The sequence below is a fragment of the Pteropus vampyrus genome, unplaced genomic scaffold (assembly GCF_000151845.1).
Source record: "Pteropus vampyrus isolate Shadow unplaced genomic scaffold, Pvam_2.0 Scaffold366, whole genome shotgun sequence".
In the NCBI taxonomy this organism is placed as follows: domain Eukaryota; kingdom Metazoa; phylum Chordata; class Mammalia; order Chiroptera; family Pteropodidae; genus Pteropus; species Pteropus vampyrus.
Genome location: NW_011889147.1, coordinates 801022 through 820204, shown reverse-complemented (window position 1 = coordinate 820204; position 19183 = coordinate 801022). Strand labels below are relative to the sequence as shown.

Sequence of the window (19183 nt, the reverse complement as noted above, 5' to 3'; positions counted from 1 at the left end):
GGATGCAGGCTTGTATTAAGGAAAAGACAGTATGAGATGACAAAGGAAAACAGGCAGTGACCAGATCATGGTGGGGCCTTCCATGTCATTCATGCAAGTGCATTTGCACTTCATTCTGTAGATTCAGAGAGGTAAGTTAAGATTTAATAGTCCAGTGAAAGATGAGATCTGAACCAAGGGAGTAGCAGGAGCAGTGGGAGTGGCAAGGAGGGGGACAGATCTGAGAGATGTGAAGGATGTAGAATTGGCAGGACTTAGTCATTAGGTAGATCAGTGTTTGTGGGGAGGATGCTGGATTCAGATGCTTGAAGGAGGGGAAAAAGAACAAATCTGGACCTTTTCTTCTCTTCGTGGAATGAGTTGGAAATACATGCAGCACTAAAAGTGAGGGGTGAAGGAAGCATAAAGCGGCATGGGAATGAGACCATGTGAGAAGGCACGCAGCCCAGGTGTGGATAGGAAGTGGAAGAGAGAGGCATGGGGATGAAAGGCCCAGGGCAGTGGTTCTGCATTGGGATAGGGCAAGCCAATTATACACAAGCCTGGCCTTTCCCACCTGCATCATTTTACTATTGCATTATAACAAACCACCTTAACAGGACAATTTATTATTTCTGTGCATTCACTGTGCAGTTCCTCTACTGATTTCCCCCAGGCTTGCTCATCTAGCTAGGTTCGTTTGGGTCCAGGATGACCTCACTCACATGTCAGGCTCACGTGGTGACTGGCTGTTGGCTGAGCTGCCTTGGTTACGCTCCACATGGCCTCTCATCCTCCAAAAGACCAGACCGGCTTTCTTACGTGACATACTTAGGGCAGCATTCCTAATTGTGAAGGAGGAAACTGCAAGGCCTCTTAAGACCTGAAGTTTGGAACTCGGACACCTTTATTTTCATCACATTCTGTTGGTCAAAGCAAATCACAAAATCAGTGTAGATTCAAGGGGCAGAAAAATAGATTCCACCTTTTGATAGCATGAGCTGCAAAGAATTTATGGCCATATTTAATTTATTCCCTTCCCGTCCTACCCTGAATATTTAGAACCCAAGGACAGAGAGGTAAGCTGTTGGAAGAAGTTCGCCGAGTGATTATTCTGAATAGTAAGCTTCTTGTTAATATTAGTAATTATCAAGCTAAGATTCAGTACTATATGTTAGCCACTGAGCTCAGCACTTATTGTGTATTGTCTCTGTTCCTTACAGCAATCTTCTGAGATATGTGTTCCTTTAACCTTCATTTTATACACAAGGAAATTGGAATTTAGAGAGAGAAGGTTATTTGCTCAAAGTCAGTAACTTTTCAGTGGTTATGCTGAAACTTGAACCCCAGGGACTTGATGTTCTTACCCTATTGAGAACAACCAGTCTAGGACAACCTGCCAAAAAACTCAATACTAATGAATTAACAGTCATGGTAAGTTACAGGGTATGACAACATTGCACACCCATAGTCTCATTTGCCGATTATGTCAGCCCTGTTTTATAGTTAGCACAATTTTGAGGAATTGAAACTGGGAGCTCAGAGAAAGTGAGTAGCTTTGCCCATGACCACATCCCTAATAAAGATGAAGAGGGAATAGTGAGTTCTTCCCTCAAGTGAGAATTGCAGCCCTATGAGGGAAGGGCAGGGTCTTATCTGTATCGTTTACAAATTCATCCCTAGGACCTTGGAGTGAGTGAATGCTGCCTTCTCTGTGATTTCTCTGTGATGAATCCAGGGATGCCTGTGCCTCAGGTCGGCATGGGCAAGGCCCCCTTTTGCCATCCCAAGTTGCCGGAGTGCATTGGGGAGGCTGGGCAAGGTGCTCTTGCAGCTCCTGGCCTCAGATCAGCAATGATATGATAACTTAGACTTTTAAAGGAAAGGGTCAGTCTCCTCCGTTTTATCTTTCAGGAGAGGAGAGAAACTTAACCTCAGTTAAAGCAGGGTAGGCAGTGAGAGAATTTCTTAACTTGGGATTTTCCCTGCTGGAACTACTAAGGGAAGTTAAGAGTTATTCTTTCTGAAAGCATTGGACAGACCAAGGGTCATCAGCATTTTTTCTGCCCGGCTTACAGGAGCCATGCCACTGCCCCCCACCCTAATTGGTAACAGTGGCTTCATGGATTGGTAAAGTTTCACCTTGGGGGTTGAGGAAACACATCCCTAGGGAAGTGTATATCAAAATGTATGAAGAGATAAGATATACATAGTCAGAAAAAGCTTCCTAAGAGATTGAGTCTCATTGGGGGCCTATCATCTTCCACTAGAACTTAAGCTTCATGAGGACATGAACTTTTGTCTCTCTTGTTTTTTCTTATATCTAGCACTGAGAGCAGGGCCTGGCACATGGTAGGTGCTCACTTAGTATTTGCTGAATGAATAAACAAATGATAAGGTCGTCCTCTAAGAATAACTGAAATGTAGAGTCCTTTGTGTAGTCCAGTCGTTGGCTTACAGGGCTAGACTGATGACCTTTCACATCCCTTTACTTCATCCTGTGAACTAAGTGAGGGACCTAAGGCCTCTCTCAGTTGTGAGGAGGTTGGGATCTCCCCAGGCTCAAGCTGGGCACATTGCCCTGCCGCTGCCTACCCTAGGGAGCGCTGAGGCTTACTCTGTTCACACCTCCCCGCTGAACGGAGTCTCTGGTCATTGGATTGGCTAGAGACTGAATTTCTCATCTGTGCCCATGTACACGTTGGAAGGCTCTCGTTTGACTTGCCCTTTTAAAAACAACTTGAGCATGTTGAGGTTTCCTGTTGATCGGGGGCAGCCAGAGGCTGTGACCCAATAGCGATTGTTGGCCAATCCCTGACTCACCCGAGCTCCAGTTTTCTGTGTGTGAGCAAGCAGTGACAGCAGCCTGGCTCAGGGGCGGCTGGCTGCCATCCTATGGGTGGCACGGCACTCTGGAGCTTGTGAGACCAGACTGCCCCGTTTTGAGGGCCATGACATTAGGGTCAGGTAGGCCTTTGTAGCATTCAGTTTTGGCAAAACCCTGCTGTCTTTGAACTAAAACTGGGAAGAATCCTGAAAGTTGACAGTGATTACCTGAGTAGACGACTAGAAAACTATACTGAAAAGGATGTACGCTCATGGTTCTCTTCAGTAAGCTCACCTTTATCTTTTTTTTTCTTATTTGTTCATCATTCACTAAGTACCTTCTGGATACTGAATATGCATCTCTCCACCTGGAAGAAATCATGGTCTAGTAGGGAAGACCAAGAGGTCCTCTGATATCTACAAATGCTGCATTCGAGACAAGGCTGTGCCCAGTACTGTGGGGGTTTCTGCTGAGCTACGTCTGGGGGCCTGCCATCTTCACAAAGATGGCAGAGGCCATTGCTTCTTCTTTAGAGGCAACATAGTATAGTGTAAGTTCATGTCTTGGTGTCACCGCTTACCAGCTGAGTGATCTTGGAAGAGATATTTAACCTTTCTATACTTGAGTGTTTTTGATTTGTAATATGACGATAATAATAAATGTTAAAAAAAGTATAGTTTTTATGAAGATTCAGTGAGTTCATCTATGTGAAAACATTTATTTAGGACTATTCTCCGATATTTGCTAAGATCTGTATGTGGATTTGAAGCTGGGGAGTGAGTGGCTGGTGTTTGTTTGATTTGATGACCGTGGAAGTCAGCAAATGCTACATATCTATGCTTTTGGCCCAGAGAGCCGATCGTGAAGCATTTAGCAGTACACCACTGGTCTTAACTGTTCTTTAGTTGGCAGATGTTGACTCCTGGGATGCTCTCCCCTGTCATAGAACTGGCTTCTGTTCCAGACACTACTCAGTGTCTCTGGGGATGAATTGGGTGGAGAGGCCCATTGAGTTTGGCCTGTTGTACATAAGGAGCTGTTTCTTTCCCTGAGGACAGCTTTGAAGTTGCATTACTTCAATAGAGTACTTTTAGCTCAAGAGTCTTGTAGGAAGGACATACCGAGCTCTCTAAGATTAAAACGTGATGCCTCTGGTTGTCAGGCTACTCACTGCCATTTTCTCTTCTTTTCCTTTCTTTTTTCACTCCTAGGTCTCAGTCAGTCTCTCCACCTCCAGTTCTCTCCCCACCAAGGAGTCCCATCTACCCCCTCAGTGATAGTGAAACGTCAGCCTGCAGGTACCCAAGCCGCTCCAGCTCCCGGCTGCTCCTCAAGGACTGGCACCCCCGTGATCCTTCACCCCCAAATCCTCAAGCGTCCTCCTTAGACACTTCACCACCTGTTTGTCCCCTCAAGGCCACCAGCTTTTGTTATTTGGATGGAAGCCCTTCATTGTGCAAGAGAGAGGACCAGAAGGAGAATGTCCAGGGGGCAGCCCAGAATGTAGAGGGAGTTGCCGCTTGCCTCCCCCTTGCCCACAGCACTCCATCCCTAGGGCCAGCAACTGGCCCACGGAGCGTCTTTCAGAACCGCACTGGCACCCGTGCCCACACCCTGGGCATCCGGGAGAAGATTTCAGCATGGGAGGGTCGCCGAGAGGCTTCACCCAGAATGAGCATGTGTGGAGAGAAACGGGAGGGCTCTGGGGGTGAGTGGGCAGTCAGTGAGGGCTGCCCCAGTGTGGGCTGTCCCAGCGTGGTGTCGTCCCCCTGCAGCTCAGAAAAGACCTTTGATTTCAAGGGCCTCCGGAGGATGAGCAGGACCTTCTCTGAGTGTTCCTACCCTGAGACGGAGGAGGAGGGAGAGGCACTCCCTGTCCGGGACTCTTTCTACCGGCTGGAGAAACGGCCAGGCCGGAGTGAGCCCAGTGCCCTTCTCAGGGGGTATGGCAGCAGGAAAGAGAGCTCAGCAGTGCTGAGTCGCATCCAGAAAATTGAACAGGCCCTGAAGGAGCAGCCAGGCCGGGGGCTTCCCCAGCTCCCCAGCAGCTGCTACAGTGTAGACCGAGGGAGAAGGAAGCCCGGGACCTTGGGCACCTTGGAGGAACTGACCGGGAGTGCCAGTGTGAGCGCCGGCAGCCGGGCAGGAGGAGTGGATGGAGTTGGGGGGGAGGCAGGCCCACCCCTGGAGAGGGAGGGCAGTGGCTCCACTAAGCCAGGGACCCCTGGAAATAGCCCGAGCTCCCAGCTCTCGCCATCGAAGAGTTCCCCTGATCCCGCTGTGAATCCTGTCCCCAAACCCAAGCGCACCTTTGAATATGAGGCTGACAAGAACCCCAAGAGTAAGCCAAGCAATGGTCTACCTCCTTTGCCCACACCTGCTGCTCCACCCCCCCTGCCCTCCACCCCAGCCCCACCAGTCACCCGGAGACCCAAGAAGGACACGCGTGGTCACCGCAAGTCCCAGAGCAGGTAATGTGTGCCCCTCTAGTGTCTTCTAGCTGGGCACGGTGGCTTTCAATGGAGGATGAAAAAGCAGATTATAGTCGTGGGTCACAGTCAGTAGTGCTTTCTAAGTTCTGAAGCACCGAATAATTATTAGGTGGTAACAGGAGTTAGGTGAAGAAGAGATTGTTCTTCTGCTCTTGCAGGATAAGGATACATAAATGTGAGCGGGAGGGTGAAAGTGCTTCTTCCAAATGCGGGGTACTGAAGACGTTGCCTGGGTTTAAGCCTTTGGAGTAGGATTGGGCCATGTTCCAAGCCCTGTTGGAACTTCGTCAGTCCTCTGTGGGAAGGGTAGGACCACCTTATTTTTAGATAGACAATCCCTAGAAGATTAGTAGGATCTTAGCCTCATGAAATGCCAGCATTAAAATTTTATTTCTTTGAGTGCAGCAATATCTGAGTATTGCATGTTATCATTAACACTGTAGTATTGACACATTTAACATGATCTCCTCTTTCCTGAGGGATGCCTGGCCATGTAGGAACTTAGGCCTGTATAAAGAGGGGATCTTTGGATCCCAAAGTGGAAGACTGATGGAAAAGGGAGTGAGAGGACATTTCACCTACTTCTTGGCCATGTCCAAGAATGACCTGTTCTGAGGCTCACATTGGTTTCCTGGTCAGTCTCAGCATTCCTGACCTGACCACCCATTCCGTCTCCACAATTACAGTGACTTGTGAGTTGGAGCTGTTGGAGTTGGTGACAGTTGACAAGCATCTGTTCTCTGAATTGGGGTAGGCTCGGAGCCACTCTTCTTTGGAAGCCTTATCCTCCTACCCCTCAGCTTTTCTCTTCTAACTCAAAGTCAGATGAGCATTCAGGTTTGGTTCACTTCTGGGGATTCTCCGATCTGACCCCGTACTTTAGGCTTCTTCCGGCATACCCTATCTCATAAAGAAACTTTCTTGCCACGTGCAGAGAGGAAGACATCACAAGGGTTTAGACCCATGAGCTACAAGAGCCCTAGGCCAAGGTTAATCCCATGCTTTGGCCCTCCCCAACATGCTCACTTGACTCTTTAGGTTTTTAACAGCCTACCAAGAATGTTTGCTTTGTTTTCGTTTCTCTAAACACCTATGTAGAGCCTGCTGTGCACCGAGCATTGTGCTGCTGGTCAAGGGTGCTCAGGGGCACATAAGACATGGTTCTTCCATTCAAGGAGTTCACGGTCTGGTGCAGGAGTTAGATGCGCAAGTAAATCATAGATTGTGTGCTACGTGCCACAGTCCATGTCAGTGTAGGACCCTGCAGAGACCCAGAGGGAGAGGCATCTAAATTAGACTGGGGAGTGAGGGAAGCCTCCTCATGGAGTTGCTGAGCTAAATTTAGAAGATCAAAAAGCAGTTAGCAAAAAAAAAAAGAAAGAAAAAAAAAACAACTAGGCGAAAAAGGGGGATGGGAACACAATACATCGGCCTGAACATTTTACACATATTTCCCCACATATTACATTTACATATAATATATACGCACACACCGTATATGGCGGACTTACTTCATATAAGAATTAACTTCACGGAATTAAACCTATGCCCTTGGGAAAAAAGAGAAACAGTCCAAAAAGTACAGGCTGTTTTGTGCGCTTTTCCACGCACTGAGCATATTCCCCTGAGGAACGTGAGATGGTAAGTTTGTATCTGTTATGCCAGGTAGGATTCTTATACTTAATATAAAACCAAGCCAAATATTTCTTCTGGTATTCAACCAAATGAAAAGAAATCTGTTAAATCTGAGGGAGAACCTGATTATATTAGTCTTAACGACAGACAGGGTGTTGGGCTCAACATGGTAACTTCCTGAGGGATTTTCAAGGATAATTTGGCTGAACGTGATTTCTGTCTTGTTTGCTGACTTGAGAACTGCCTGCATAAAATGTTGACTCCATTGTACACATCAACGAAAGCCTGGTCTCAGACCAATTGTGGTCTGAGGGCCAACATTCAGGAACCACTGCGCTCAGTCATTGGATATTGAACTGGTTGAGAAGTCTGGGCCAGGGACAGATTTGGGACTCTTCTTGGTAGAAATGATAGATATGGTGATGGCCATCAATATTTGGCCCCCAGAAGTTGCAGAGTGAGCACAAGAGTTCTAAAGACAGAACTCTGAGAGACTCTGGCATTCAAAAGGCAAGCGTAAAAGGAGAATCCCTCACAAGAGCCTAAAAAATAATGGCCAGAGAGGCCGTTGAAAACTGGGAGGGACTGTATCATAGAGGCGAAGGGAGGTGAGTGCCAGCGTAGGGTGTTCAGCCGTGTCAAGGGCTGCAGAACAGCTAGGCAAGCTGAGAATGAGGTGTGGTCCTTAGAACACTTTTAGTCCTTGACTTGCAGTTTTAGTCCAGGGCCCTTAAACAAGAGAGAAAGGACTTCATTGGCTGAAAGGTCTAATGGTACCCAAAAGAAGAGGGAGGTGTTAATGTGTGAGAGGAGGGATTCAGTTAGTGCCTTTCCTGCTCTCCGTCCTCAGCGGCCTGGTGGATCGTGCTGGAACCTGCCTTAAGGCGAGGATGCAGCTGAGGTCACGTCATAGATGAGGGAAGTACCTCCCCAATGGTGAAGAGTTGAGAGCACTATACGTGTCCCAGTGAAGGTGGCCAAAGCGAAAAGAAGCAATGTGCCCGTTCACTTGTCATTCCCTCTCTTCTCTGTCTTGTCTCTGTCTTAGGCCTTGAGGCTGACTTTGAAATTCTACAGTAGCAGGAAAGGTTATTGGGAGGGGTGGAAGTAGAAAGGAGACTAACTGAAGGGAAGCTAGATCTTAGAAGTAGCTTCTGGCTGCAAATTGCCCTCCTGGTTCTATCTCAGAAGTTGTGTGATTAGTTTTGAGAGCTTAGCCCCTCCTGTTTTAACAAACCACCCACCACTGTTTCCCTGACCCCCAAACAATCCTGGGCATCATTCATTCAATGTTTATCTCTTACTGCCTGCTTGGTGCTGGAGCCCTTGCTAGGATGTAGACATTATGTGAGACTCTGAAGGCAGATCAGGCACTGAGTTCCTGTGGTAATGGCAGATACCTCTCAAGGAAGATACTCTCCAGGGCTTGTAGGACCAACTCAAAAACTCAGACCCTGGAGTCAGGCAGCCTGGGCGAGTCCTGACTATATCACTTCATCTCCCTGAGCCTTCGTCTCCTCATCGGTACATGGCACAGTACACAATAACCTGTAAAGTGCTTAACACGGGATCTGACACAAAAGCATCCTTTTTAGCTATGGTAGTTCTTATTGGTATTATTTGCAGTCACCCATGCTGGGGCCTTTCAGACCATCTAGTTCTTCATTTGGATTGTAAGTCTGGATCCATCTTGAGGCTTTGCTCAGTGGCTGATCTTGTGAAGAGGACCTCTGGTCTTTGCCGTTGCCATGGCTGTTCCCCAACGAGGCAGCAGGAATCTGGTTCAGCTGGAATGACTCGTGCTCTTGTTATCCACAGAAAATCCTTTGAGTTTGAGGATGCATCCAGTCTCCAGTCCCTGTACCCCTCCTCTCCCACTGAGAATGGTACTGAGAGCCAACCCAAGTTTGGATCCAAAAGCACTTTAGAAGAGAATGCCTATGAAGATATTGTGGGTAAGCAGTGGCCAAGGTGGTGGGATGGATCATCTCTGGGCTACAGTAGAACAGAAATAGGAGGGACACTCCCAGGTTCTGCTTCGTTCACTGTGGGCAGCCATGGCCCCGTTTCTGGAATTTCTCAAGGAAATGGATGTCGGAGGAAGCAGCTTAGCAAAGACTAAGCAGCCGAGAAAGTAAAGCCCGGCCTTAAATGAACTGAAACCGACAGGGCTTATGACAACACAAAAAGGGGAAAATCACATCATTCCTTTCTTTTATTTTTGGAAGACTGTGGAGTCCAGTAGGTGCCTTTTCTTAGCCGTGTGTCCTTAGACAAATCACATAACTTTTCTGAGGCCTCTGTTTTCTCAAATGATGATGACGATGATGTGGTGGTGTTATGATAACAAAAACAACAGTAATAGTGATAATACTTCATGGGATTATTGTTAGGATTAAATGAGATAAAATATATATCGAAGTACCTAGCACAATGCCTGTTTTTTAATAAATATCTCTCTTCATCTTCCCTTAAAGTCAGTGATATTGAGAACTATGAAAGCATCTGAGATTTTACTCTGCTTGCAAGCTAACAGATTTAGCCTACCCCAGTTTCACAGATGCTGCCAGAAGGTACAAGACTCCCGGATCACAGAGAAAGGTCCCTATCACTCGTGGCACAGCAGGCGGCATGAGCGTTATGTCCACATGGGTTCCCCTGGCTCCCAAGCTCCATGGGGCAGTGTGCAGGAGGTTTAGGTAGAGGCCGCACTCACAAGAAACCCCAGTGTTCTCAAGAGGCCGCTAGCAAACCTGCCCGTGAGAGGACATTATCCGTTTTACTCTGGTCAGGAGACGTATCTGCCTCTGCCCTGTTTTCCAAGGCCGTGTGCTATATAAACATCTTTGAAAAGAATCTGGAACCATTAACTCCTCTTGCTCGGAAGGTTAAAGATGTCAGACACCATGGAGAAGTGTCCTCCAGCAACTGGGAGGACTTGGTGTTGGCAAACTTGGTTTGAGGGGCAATGAAAAAACAGTCTAGGCTGGGTTGAGTTTATATTTGGCTTTTATTTTAATTGTGCCCTCATTCTCTTTGGTGGGGGCTTCAGTTCCGCTCAAGCAGAGTGAGTGTCCCAGTGTAGGTGGCTGAAGAGAAAAGAAGCAATGTGCCTGTTCACTTGTCTGTCTCGTCTCTGTCTTAGGCCTTGAGGCTGAGGACTTAGTCGTAGTTAACACATTAGAGAAAAGTGGTCCTAGTGGAGAACCGAGGGCTTAGTTTGAGATTGTTTGGGAGCAGAGTCTGGTGGAGGGGTGGTGAGAATTTTGGAGCCACTGTCCTGAGCAACGGGACACTTCTCTCTAGGACTTCTTAGGTCAGAGACAAGGAAGAGGGAGGCAATTGTATCTGGGCCTTAGCCTCCTCACTCAGGAGAGAGGACTTTCTGCTACTTTGAGATGTATGAGGAGGCAAGAAAATATAGAAGCAGCCTGGATGCTTCTTGGATGGATGAGCTAGAGCCAGAGGTAAAGGCTGGTATAGGGTGAGGTTGGAGTTGGGGCATGTTCCTTCTGGATCTAGCTTCTGGATCTTTGGTGCCTTGAGTAGAGAGTTGGGGGAAGAGTTAAAGGGAGGGTGTAGAAGGGAGGGCAAGGGAGTGACCCAGGCACCTGGGCTTTGCTTCAGCCTTGTGGGGGTGGGGGTGGGGGTAGGTTTCAGTGTCTGAAGTTAGTTCAGTGTCCTGGGCACATTTTCCTTCTTCATGTCTCCCACAGCAGCCCTGTCTGAATTTCTAGACCTGACCAGGGCAGCTAGAGGGAAATATAAGTGAGAATATCTCTTTTTTTTTTTTTAGATTCTGGTTGATTCATCCTTTTATCAGTCCCTGGAGACACCCAAGAATTCGGACCCTCCTCCCAGAGGCTTTAGGGGAAGTCCTTGTCACTGAACTCTGAATGTCAGTTTCACTTTTTGCCTAAGATTGACCAGTGCCTCTGACTTCCCAGGGGCCTCTCTCTGTTCTTGGGCCAGCCTGTGCTCTGTGAGGTTGAGCGAGGCCGTTTCTGGTTCTGTTTGGATTACACAGCTCTTGTGCAGCCTCACTCGCAGAGGGGCAGATGAGCTCCGCATGATATGTGTGATAATGGAGCTGGGGGTGGGGAGTATGGAAGGGAGCACCCATGCTAAATCTCCATCTTGGGGATCAGACAGTTGGACTGGATGGAGTTCTGGTCCATTAGAGGTTGAGGGTCATTTGGCCCAGAGACTAACATCTTCTCTGTGAGCAGTGGACTTGAACGAGGGGCCTTGGGAGTTTGCTGGCTTTATACTCATACCAGGCATAATGCCTGGGGAACTGGGATGTGATTCTCCAAAACAGGCTGAGGTTTATCCTGCCGATTTGCCATAGAGGGGTCCAAAAGCAAAGTGACTGCCTTGCTGCTTCCTGGGGCTGTTAATTCTCGCCTGTCTAATTTGACATGTGCCCCTGGAAGATGCTGCAATTTTACACAGCCTTATAATCGTTTGCATTCTGAGCCTGACACTTAAAAATACACCCAAGGAAGCAGCTTGTTAGGGAGTTATGTGGAGTGGCCTCGGCGCCTGACCAAGGAGCCTGGGCTGCATTCCTCTAGAGATTCCCACTCCTGTCAGCTAGCTAGGGCTAAGGGAGAGTTTCCAGGAACTTGAGTGGGATGGGAGCTGGGGACAGAGCCAGTCAGCCTGACTGCAAAGCTTTTTGAGCCTCTGCTCTCTCTGCCTTCTCTCATTTGTTCCCTGGCTGGGAAGCACTAAAGAACAGAGAACACCTAACAGCATACAGGCTGCAGCCCAGAGGTGCAGCCCAGGGAACAGTGCCAGGACAGGTGGGAAATGGTGTCCAGGCTTGGAGGATGGGCAACAACTGGCTCCTTAGAGCTCCCCATCTGTTGTGCTATGAGTAGTGGGGGAGTTGGTCCCTTAACCTGGCCCTCTCTGCACTGTGTGTGTGTAAGACACCGTGTGTGGGGGGTGGGGGTGGGCGGGAGAGGGAGCAGTGGCTGAAAACCAGGAGAGGAATGGGGAAGGAAGCTGCAGACCCTAAGCCCTAGCCATGGGTGTGGTCCAGGAAATTTAGGGTTCTGTTTGGAGAACTTCTCAGTACCTGTGCGTGTGCGCACGTGTGCGCGCGCACACACGCACGCACACACACACACACACACACACTTCCCTGATTGGTTCTTCCAATTGGGTATGTGTTTTGGGGGTGGGGGTTTTGGCACAAGTGGTTAATGACCAAAGGAGTTATGGGGAGGAGTCGGGGCAGGGCTGGGTGGGGCTGAGCTCTTCTTTCCAGAGAATCACTGTGATAAGTTTAGGCTGTGACAAGCCCCTTAAAAAGAGTGCAAAGCAGAAATTCTTCATGATGCCCTCATTCCTTATCTCACCAGCAAAGCTGGAAAGGGTTGAGACATCTGGCTTCCCCACTGGACTCGATGAGATGAGATGGGGTTACTTAGGTGCCAGACCTCCAGGGAAGAGGGCCTCCCTCTTATTCCTCTCCTCACTCAGGGTAGTGTGGTCTGCCCTTGGGGAGCTATATGGGTAGCAGTGAAGGTGGAAAGTCCTACAGTCTGCCAGGCCTCCTGTCTCCCATCCACGCCCTTCCTAAATCTTTGTCATGTTTCTCCACTCAACTCTAGCTTCTCCAGCCTTGTTGTAGCTCTGCTTCCCTGACGGAAGTTCTGAGCCCTATTCCCCAGACCTCCTCCTCTCCCAACTCTAAGCCATGGCTTTGGTATTAACTTGGTCTCAGCAGGTTCTGTGTAGTGGCTCCTAGGACTCAGGGACTGTGTGGTCTCTGCACTTCCCCACGCCCTGAGCGCCCTTACTACCTGGAGAGATAACTGGGAGTATCTCTGTGAGACGGCTCCAGTCAGGATGGTCTAGGAAGTTGAGAGTAGCAGGTGAACCAGGGCTGTGAAGGGCTCAAGCTAAGTCTGGGGAGGCAGGGCTTGCGCCAGGGCCAGCGGTCATTTCCTAGAGAAATGATTATGGCCTGGTTATATCAGAGAGGATGTTAAACATTGCTGGAGAAGAAAGGGGCTGGTGTTAGGGCCGGGCAGACAGGAGGAGCAGACATCTGAGGCTTTCCTGAAATTTCGTTTCCAGAGGCAAGGCTGGTGTTGAGAACTTGGTGTCCCAAGTGTTTTCTCTCAGGCTGTCACTGATGTGCATCAGCATCGCGCATCTATTACTTTCCTGGGTCTCCGTCTCTACATGTGTTTTTTTGAGCTTTGGATTTTGCGTTAATGTTCAAAGCTCTGATTATGGGGAAAGAAAGAAGGGATAGAAGGAAGGAGGGCAGGGAAGAGGGTTTGATTTGGGACTCATGTCATGGCATTCAGAAGCTATTAGGAAATTTAGAAACATCTATCTAAAGCAATGGTTCTTTTTTAAAAATTTTATTCTTCAGTTACAGTTGATATGCAGTTTCAGGTATACAACATAGTGATTAGACATTTATATTCCTTATGAAGTGATCCCCCCGATAAGTCTAGTACTCATCTGATAACATATGTAATTATTTTACTATTATTGACTATATTCTTTATTAAAGCAGTGGTTCTTAATTGGGGGGGGGGTGCAATTCCTTTCCTTCCTTCCTTCCTTCTATCTATCATCCATCCACCCATCTATCCATCTCTCTATCTGTCTGCTCGGGGCACATTTGACAGTGTCTGGAGACACTTTTGGTTGTTATAACTAAGGAGATGCTACTGTCCTCTAGTGGATCGAGGCCAGGGTTGCTGCTCAACATCCTACAAATGTACAGGATGGTCCACCATGACAAGAATTATCCAGCCCAAAATGTTAGTAGTTTGGAGAAATTGACCTAAAGGAGTTAAGTCATCCTTGCCTCAAGTCATCCTTGTCTAAAGGAGTTGAGACAAGGTTGGGGGATGATGATAAGGACTCTGGCTGGTCATCTGTCTAAGGCAGTTTAGATTTGATGAGCTTGGAATAAATGTTCTTCCTGTCCCCATCTGAACAATGATACTCTGGTCCCGTTTCACAGAATCAAGAAGACCGTTTCCTTTCATTCTCTAATCCTTGGTCTCCCCACCTCACTGTTACAGGATATGTCTTGGAGAGGGACCAAGGAGAACAGAGTCTATCCTGACTCCTCCTAAGTGCCCACAGTGGGGTCGGCTGGAGAAAACATGCAGGGGATGCCAGGTTTAATATCTGGCTTCTTGAGGCAGGGTTGCTGGGCCAGCTCTGCTTAGTCAGGGCTCTGGAATGGAGACAAGTCATTTTCACATCATGACTGTCTTACAGGAAAACGGCTGCTCAGTTGCTGGGACTCTGCTAGTGTTGGGAACCACTTAATCCAGTCCTAAAGCCTTTCTTGACCCATCTTTGACTCGTAAACTTACAGAGATTTGTATTGCTCCCATGGCAGTCTAATTAGCTCTGACTGAAATCTTCCATTTACACCTCTCCCCTCAATTCCCCTCACGCCTCTGTAAAGGCATTCCCTAAATTCATTGTAGTTTTTCGTGATAGTAATAAGTAGATAACACAATTAGGGGAGAAGTTGAGAAGTTCATAAGCATATAGAGGTAGATTTTTTTTTCCCATGTCCTGTCCTAGTGGTCTTTGATTCTGGTCCTATAGCTCCTTCTTCTGCCTGCTCCCTGAGAAGTATCTTCTGAACTCTTCCGGGGTGCGAGGCACATCCAGGCATCCGTAGGGCTCAGTGGTCACCCAGGTTCAATTCTGTTACTGAACAGAGAGACGCTGGAGTGAGCCCTGCTCTCACCATGCGTGCTGCCTCCAGCAAAGCCTTACTCCGGTCACTGGTACCTGGGTCCCATGTAGTGGTGTTGATGTGGAGGAGTGGATATGGAAAGACAAGGGAAAGGGTAGCAGAGGCTGTATCCTTTCACGGCCCCCATGGACCTTGTCACCACTGCGATTCTGCTGCAGGACTGAGGCCGGACAGACCTGACTCATAATATTTTGGACAAGTCCAGATGTGTTCTGGAGGGAAAGGGGCAGGGGGCTGTGGCATAGAGGAAGGGGTTGCTCTTCAGGGGTGGGGAGTGTGCTTCGGACTCTGAGATTCCTTGGTCCTGACATTCCAGTTCCTGCTGCCAGGGATTCGAGAAGCAAGAACTCTCCCCCGGCCACACCCCTTTGCTCCAAACCCTTTCAGATGTCCCCTGTGTCACAGCAGATTTGTTCCAAAAGGGGAGTGAGGACCACTCTCTTTTTGCTGAACTCAGTGGTGGAGGAAATCGAATGATGCAGTGGTAAGAGCGGTTCACTGAACAAATAATTACTGAGCACTCAGCACTTGCCGATCCCTGTGCTGGTGCTGGGGCTCAGTGCACCAGACGGAAGGCCTGCCCCAAAGCATTACGTGCAGTGTACTAGGTGAGAGAGAGGCCTGGGGAAGCCCTGTTCCCTAGAGTCCTCTAGACTTCCTCCATGCCCATCCCCAAGTGGGTCCTCAGGGGTCAGTCAGTAGGTATAGGGACAGCCCTGTGACCTCTGAAAGCCTTTTTTTACCTTGAACTGTATATCTCTGGGGCTTTAGCAACAGAGGGACTGGAGCCAAGGAAAGACGCCTGCTATTGGCTTTGTCCTCTGGCTGGGCACAGGCAGGGGTGGCTGAGCCAGTCTTGTGCAATTCCTGAATTTATAAAGCAGAGGCTAGACATGGCTTGAGCTGAACTGGGGGTTGGGGGTCAGCTCCTGGACTCGGAGCCAGGGTCTGTTTGTAGCCTCCCACTGCAGACGGGCAGCTGCATGACTCATGAGCCGAAGGGCCAGGCAGAAGCCATTCGCTTTGGTTCACAGGAACTCTTCTTGTTTGTTTGTGTGTGTGAGATTGTGTGTGTTTCCTTCTTCCTTTCTCCCCCTGCTCTAACTTTTCCTCCTCTGCAGGAGATCTGCCCAAGGAGAATCCATATGAGGATGTGGACTTAAAGAGCCGAAGAGCGGGACGAAAATCCCAGCAACTGTCTGAGAATTCCTTGGACTCTTTGCACAGGATGTGGAGTCCTCAGGACAGGAAGTACAACAGCCCACCCACTCAGGTAACCGCAGCACCGACTTGGGCCCGTAGGGTCAGCACGAGGGCCACAGTGGGGCCTGTTCTACCAAAGCTTGGGCCAGCTTCTACTCAGGCTTTTTCTCTCACTGGGGCTTGGCAAAGGAGGTGACCTCAGGAAAGAACTCTGCATTCAGGGACTTCTGCCATATTGAAGCTCTTGTGGACAATCGAGACATGCTCTTAGAGGCATATCCTGTCCTACCATCTTCCTTTCCCTGCTTGAGCTCTGAGCTGCCATACTAAGGCAGGAGCCCCTGTAGTCTGCTGTCTTGTCATTATTTCTCCTCTGTGGGAAGCAGGGAGATAGGGCCTTGGTGGAGTCTGGGTATTTGGCAGCGTTGGCAGAAATGATCTCAGTACTGGCATTTGGGGGCCAGGCATAGCTCCAAGAACCAGATTTGAGAACTAGCCAGGTGTCCATGAGACCTGGAGCCACTCCTGTTGGAGGGAAGAAAAATGAATGTCTGAGGAATGACTGGTAGAAGGCAGAATGCGAAGAAAGGTGATAAGTCAAAGGAGGCCCTTAGACTTCTGTTTCTTCTGGCCTTGTCCAGGGTGGACAGGAGGCAGGCGAATTGAGATGATTTCTTGCACCTAACCAGGCAACTCTAATTCTCTATGCAAATGGAGAGGCCCAGATATTTTATAATATTGGCTAGAGAATATAAAAATTATTTCCTCTAACTGTAGAATGATGTGATTGTTTTTATAAAAGATCTGCCTTCCTAATGTGCTCTGTTAAAACAGGCTTCCGTTGAATATGTATTGCCAGGCTGATTGGGTGGGAAGAGGAAATTGCAGGAGAGGAAAGAAGGAGGACTTGCTGAAGAGTGATGAGAGGCAAGATCCAGATCCAGACAAAGGGCGGGGGGCATGACAAGGTTTCAGGGGCTGCTGCCTTTCTAGCAGTGAGCTGGATCTGCTGAGCAAAGCACCCTGTGCTATATGGTGTCAGTCTAGGCGGAGGGAGGACAAAGTAGATCAGGGCTGGGGATGAAGACAGTGCAGGACCCTGTGGGTGACGGAGCCAACTGGCTATGAGGCCTGCCTTGGTGGTCAGAGCCCAGAGCCTTTTGTTCCCCTGGGAAGAAATAAGCGGGGTCAGGCTGGCATTAGATTGTGGCCTCTGCTAGTGAAGGCTTTTTGGACTGAATCAGGGACTGAGAGGGGAAGACTGGCTCTATCGGCCAGGCTCAGTAATGAGCAAAGTCTAAGCCTGTCCCAAAGCTCAGGAGGAGCCCCCAGAATTCCTGATTGGTCTTCTCTTTCCACTCTGATGAGAGTCCAGTTTTCTTAGCCTTCGCTTTCTTTATTCTGGCATAAGTAGTTAAGCTTCTTTTGTGGAAGCAAGTGTCTAATTTAGCCCTGACCTGTCGATTAGCCACTGAGGTCTCGAAAGAGGAAACCCTGGCAAATGGAAGTTCCAGGGTGAGATTTGGGGATCCAGGGATGCCAGACTGTGGCTCCTATGTCCACGTCTTAGCAGATGGATGCTGGCCAGGGCTTCTGTGGTGAGTCCCTCTCCCATGTTCTCTCCCCAATGCCAGCTCTCCCTGAAACCCAACAGCCAGTCCCTGCGCAGTGGGAACTGGTCGGAAAGGAAGAGCCACCGGCTACCACGATTACCCAAGAGGCACAGCCATGACGACATGCTGCTGCTGGCCCAGCTGAGCCTGCCGTCTTCACCCTCCAGCCTCAATGAGGACAGCCTCAGCACCACGAGCGAGTTGCTCTCCAGCCGCCGGGCCCGCCGCATCCCTAAGGTAGCCTCCCCAGAGGAGGCTGGTTGGGTGTTGGGCAGGCAGGGCGCTCTTCCCGCTCTTCCTTCCCTGACCTGGGGCTGCTTCCTCCATCCTCCTTGAGCATATTCAGAGTCCATACACTGGCCTTTCTTCTTCATCTGGTTAATTCCGTTTTCTTACCAATAAAGATGCATTAAGTGATTAATGGTGGGCAGATATTAGGGGAAGGACAGGCCAGCCTCTGCACCCAGGGAGTGCTCTGTGCCTCTGGGTGGGTGGAAACCAGTCTTTAGGAGGCTCCCCATTAGTGAGTGTGGGGTGTGCCTTTTGAGGTGCACATATAAACATTTCCAGGTTTTGAGGGATCCCGGACTCGAACATGGATCTCCTTTTCTGTAACTGTCAGAATTGAGAGTTTTCAGCAATGATTTGCACACATGGGCAGCTAGGCCCAAATCCTGAGCCCAAAGCAGCAGGATTTAGCCACATGGTATTTTTAGCCTGCAAACAATGCTTGGGTATATTGGGAATTTAGCTCCTTCCTGTCAGGGCCCTAGGTTGTAGCCCAAAGGGGAAAGACTCGAATCCTTGTTCCTGTTATTGCATCTGAGGAGCTCTTTGTCTCAGTTGGTTCAGTGACTCTGGGGACCCAAGAGCTCCCATCCTGTCCAGTTTGATCGCAGTTCCTTCCTCTGGGGAGCTAAGTTTAATGTCCTTGTCTTGGGGGCAGAAGACCACTTAGGGGTCTAGGTGGATGGAGAGCTACCAGACAGTCTGCACTTGGTGTCAGTGCAGCCAGGGATGGTACTGGGGCCTGGTGTGGGGAGGGCAGAAAGCTTGTACCGGTAAGGGAACATATGGGCTACTAATCAGCCTTTTTGGAAGGAGGGGCAGCTGGTGTTAAGGTTATCTCACCCTCCCCACTTTGCTCACCCAGCTTGTCCAAAGAATTAACTCCATCTACAATGCCAAGAGGGGAAAGAAGAGGTTAAAAAAGCTGTCCATGTCCAGCATGGAGACAGCATCACTGAGAGGTAGGCCTTGGTGCCTGAATCATGTCAGGCGTCTGGGGCCCTTGGGTACTAGGATCGGGGAGAGGCATGGACCCTTCTGTGGGCCAATCACGGGGTCCTCCTGCCTTCTAGGAGGGTAGACCCCCGCCAAGAAATGGCCACATAAGAGGGAGGACCCGAGGGAAGAAAGTCCTGGGATGGGTTGGTTCAGGCTTTGGGCTGTGCAGCCCTGAGTGGGGAGGTGAGTGTGGGAATCTACTTCTGGCAAGAGGAACGTCCAGACATACCGAGCACTGTGGTCTGGTTCCCATTTCAAATCTTGGCCTCCTGGAGGCAGGGCCCTTGTGTTTTAGGCCCTTAGGCCTCTGTGCTGGCTCAGCATGGGCCCTCGGCTTCCACCAGATCAGGACCAGAGGGATGGGGGTCTGTATATAGATAGAGCACCTGCA

The 19183-nt window shown here is 49.1% G+C and overlaps 1 protein-coding gene across 3 annotated transcripts in view; it reads left to right on the top strand.

Annotated features, from left to right (window-relative positions):
• The window catches only part of ST5 (suppression of tumorigenicity 5), a 164227-nt gene that overhangs the window by 124816 nt on the left and 20228 nt on the right, over nucleotides 1-19183 (top strand). For 2 of the 3 annotated variants that reach the window (XM_023522940.1, XM_011379577.1), the window contains 5 exons: nucleotides 4018-5277; nucleotides 8752-8888; nucleotides 15811-15962; nucleotides 17527-17742; nucleotides 18659-18755. In XM_023522940.1, the coding sequence (XP_023378708.1) occupies nucleotides 4018-5277; nucleotides 8752-8888; nucleotides 15811-15962; nucleotides 17527-17742; nucleotides 18659-18755 (1862 nt within the window). The remainder of the gene's footprint in view (nucleotides 1-4017; nucleotides 5278-8751; nucleotides 8889-15810; nucleotides 15963-17526; nucleotides 17743-18658; nucleotides 18756-19183) is intronic. The other variant, XM_011379578.1, reaches the window with a different exon arrangement.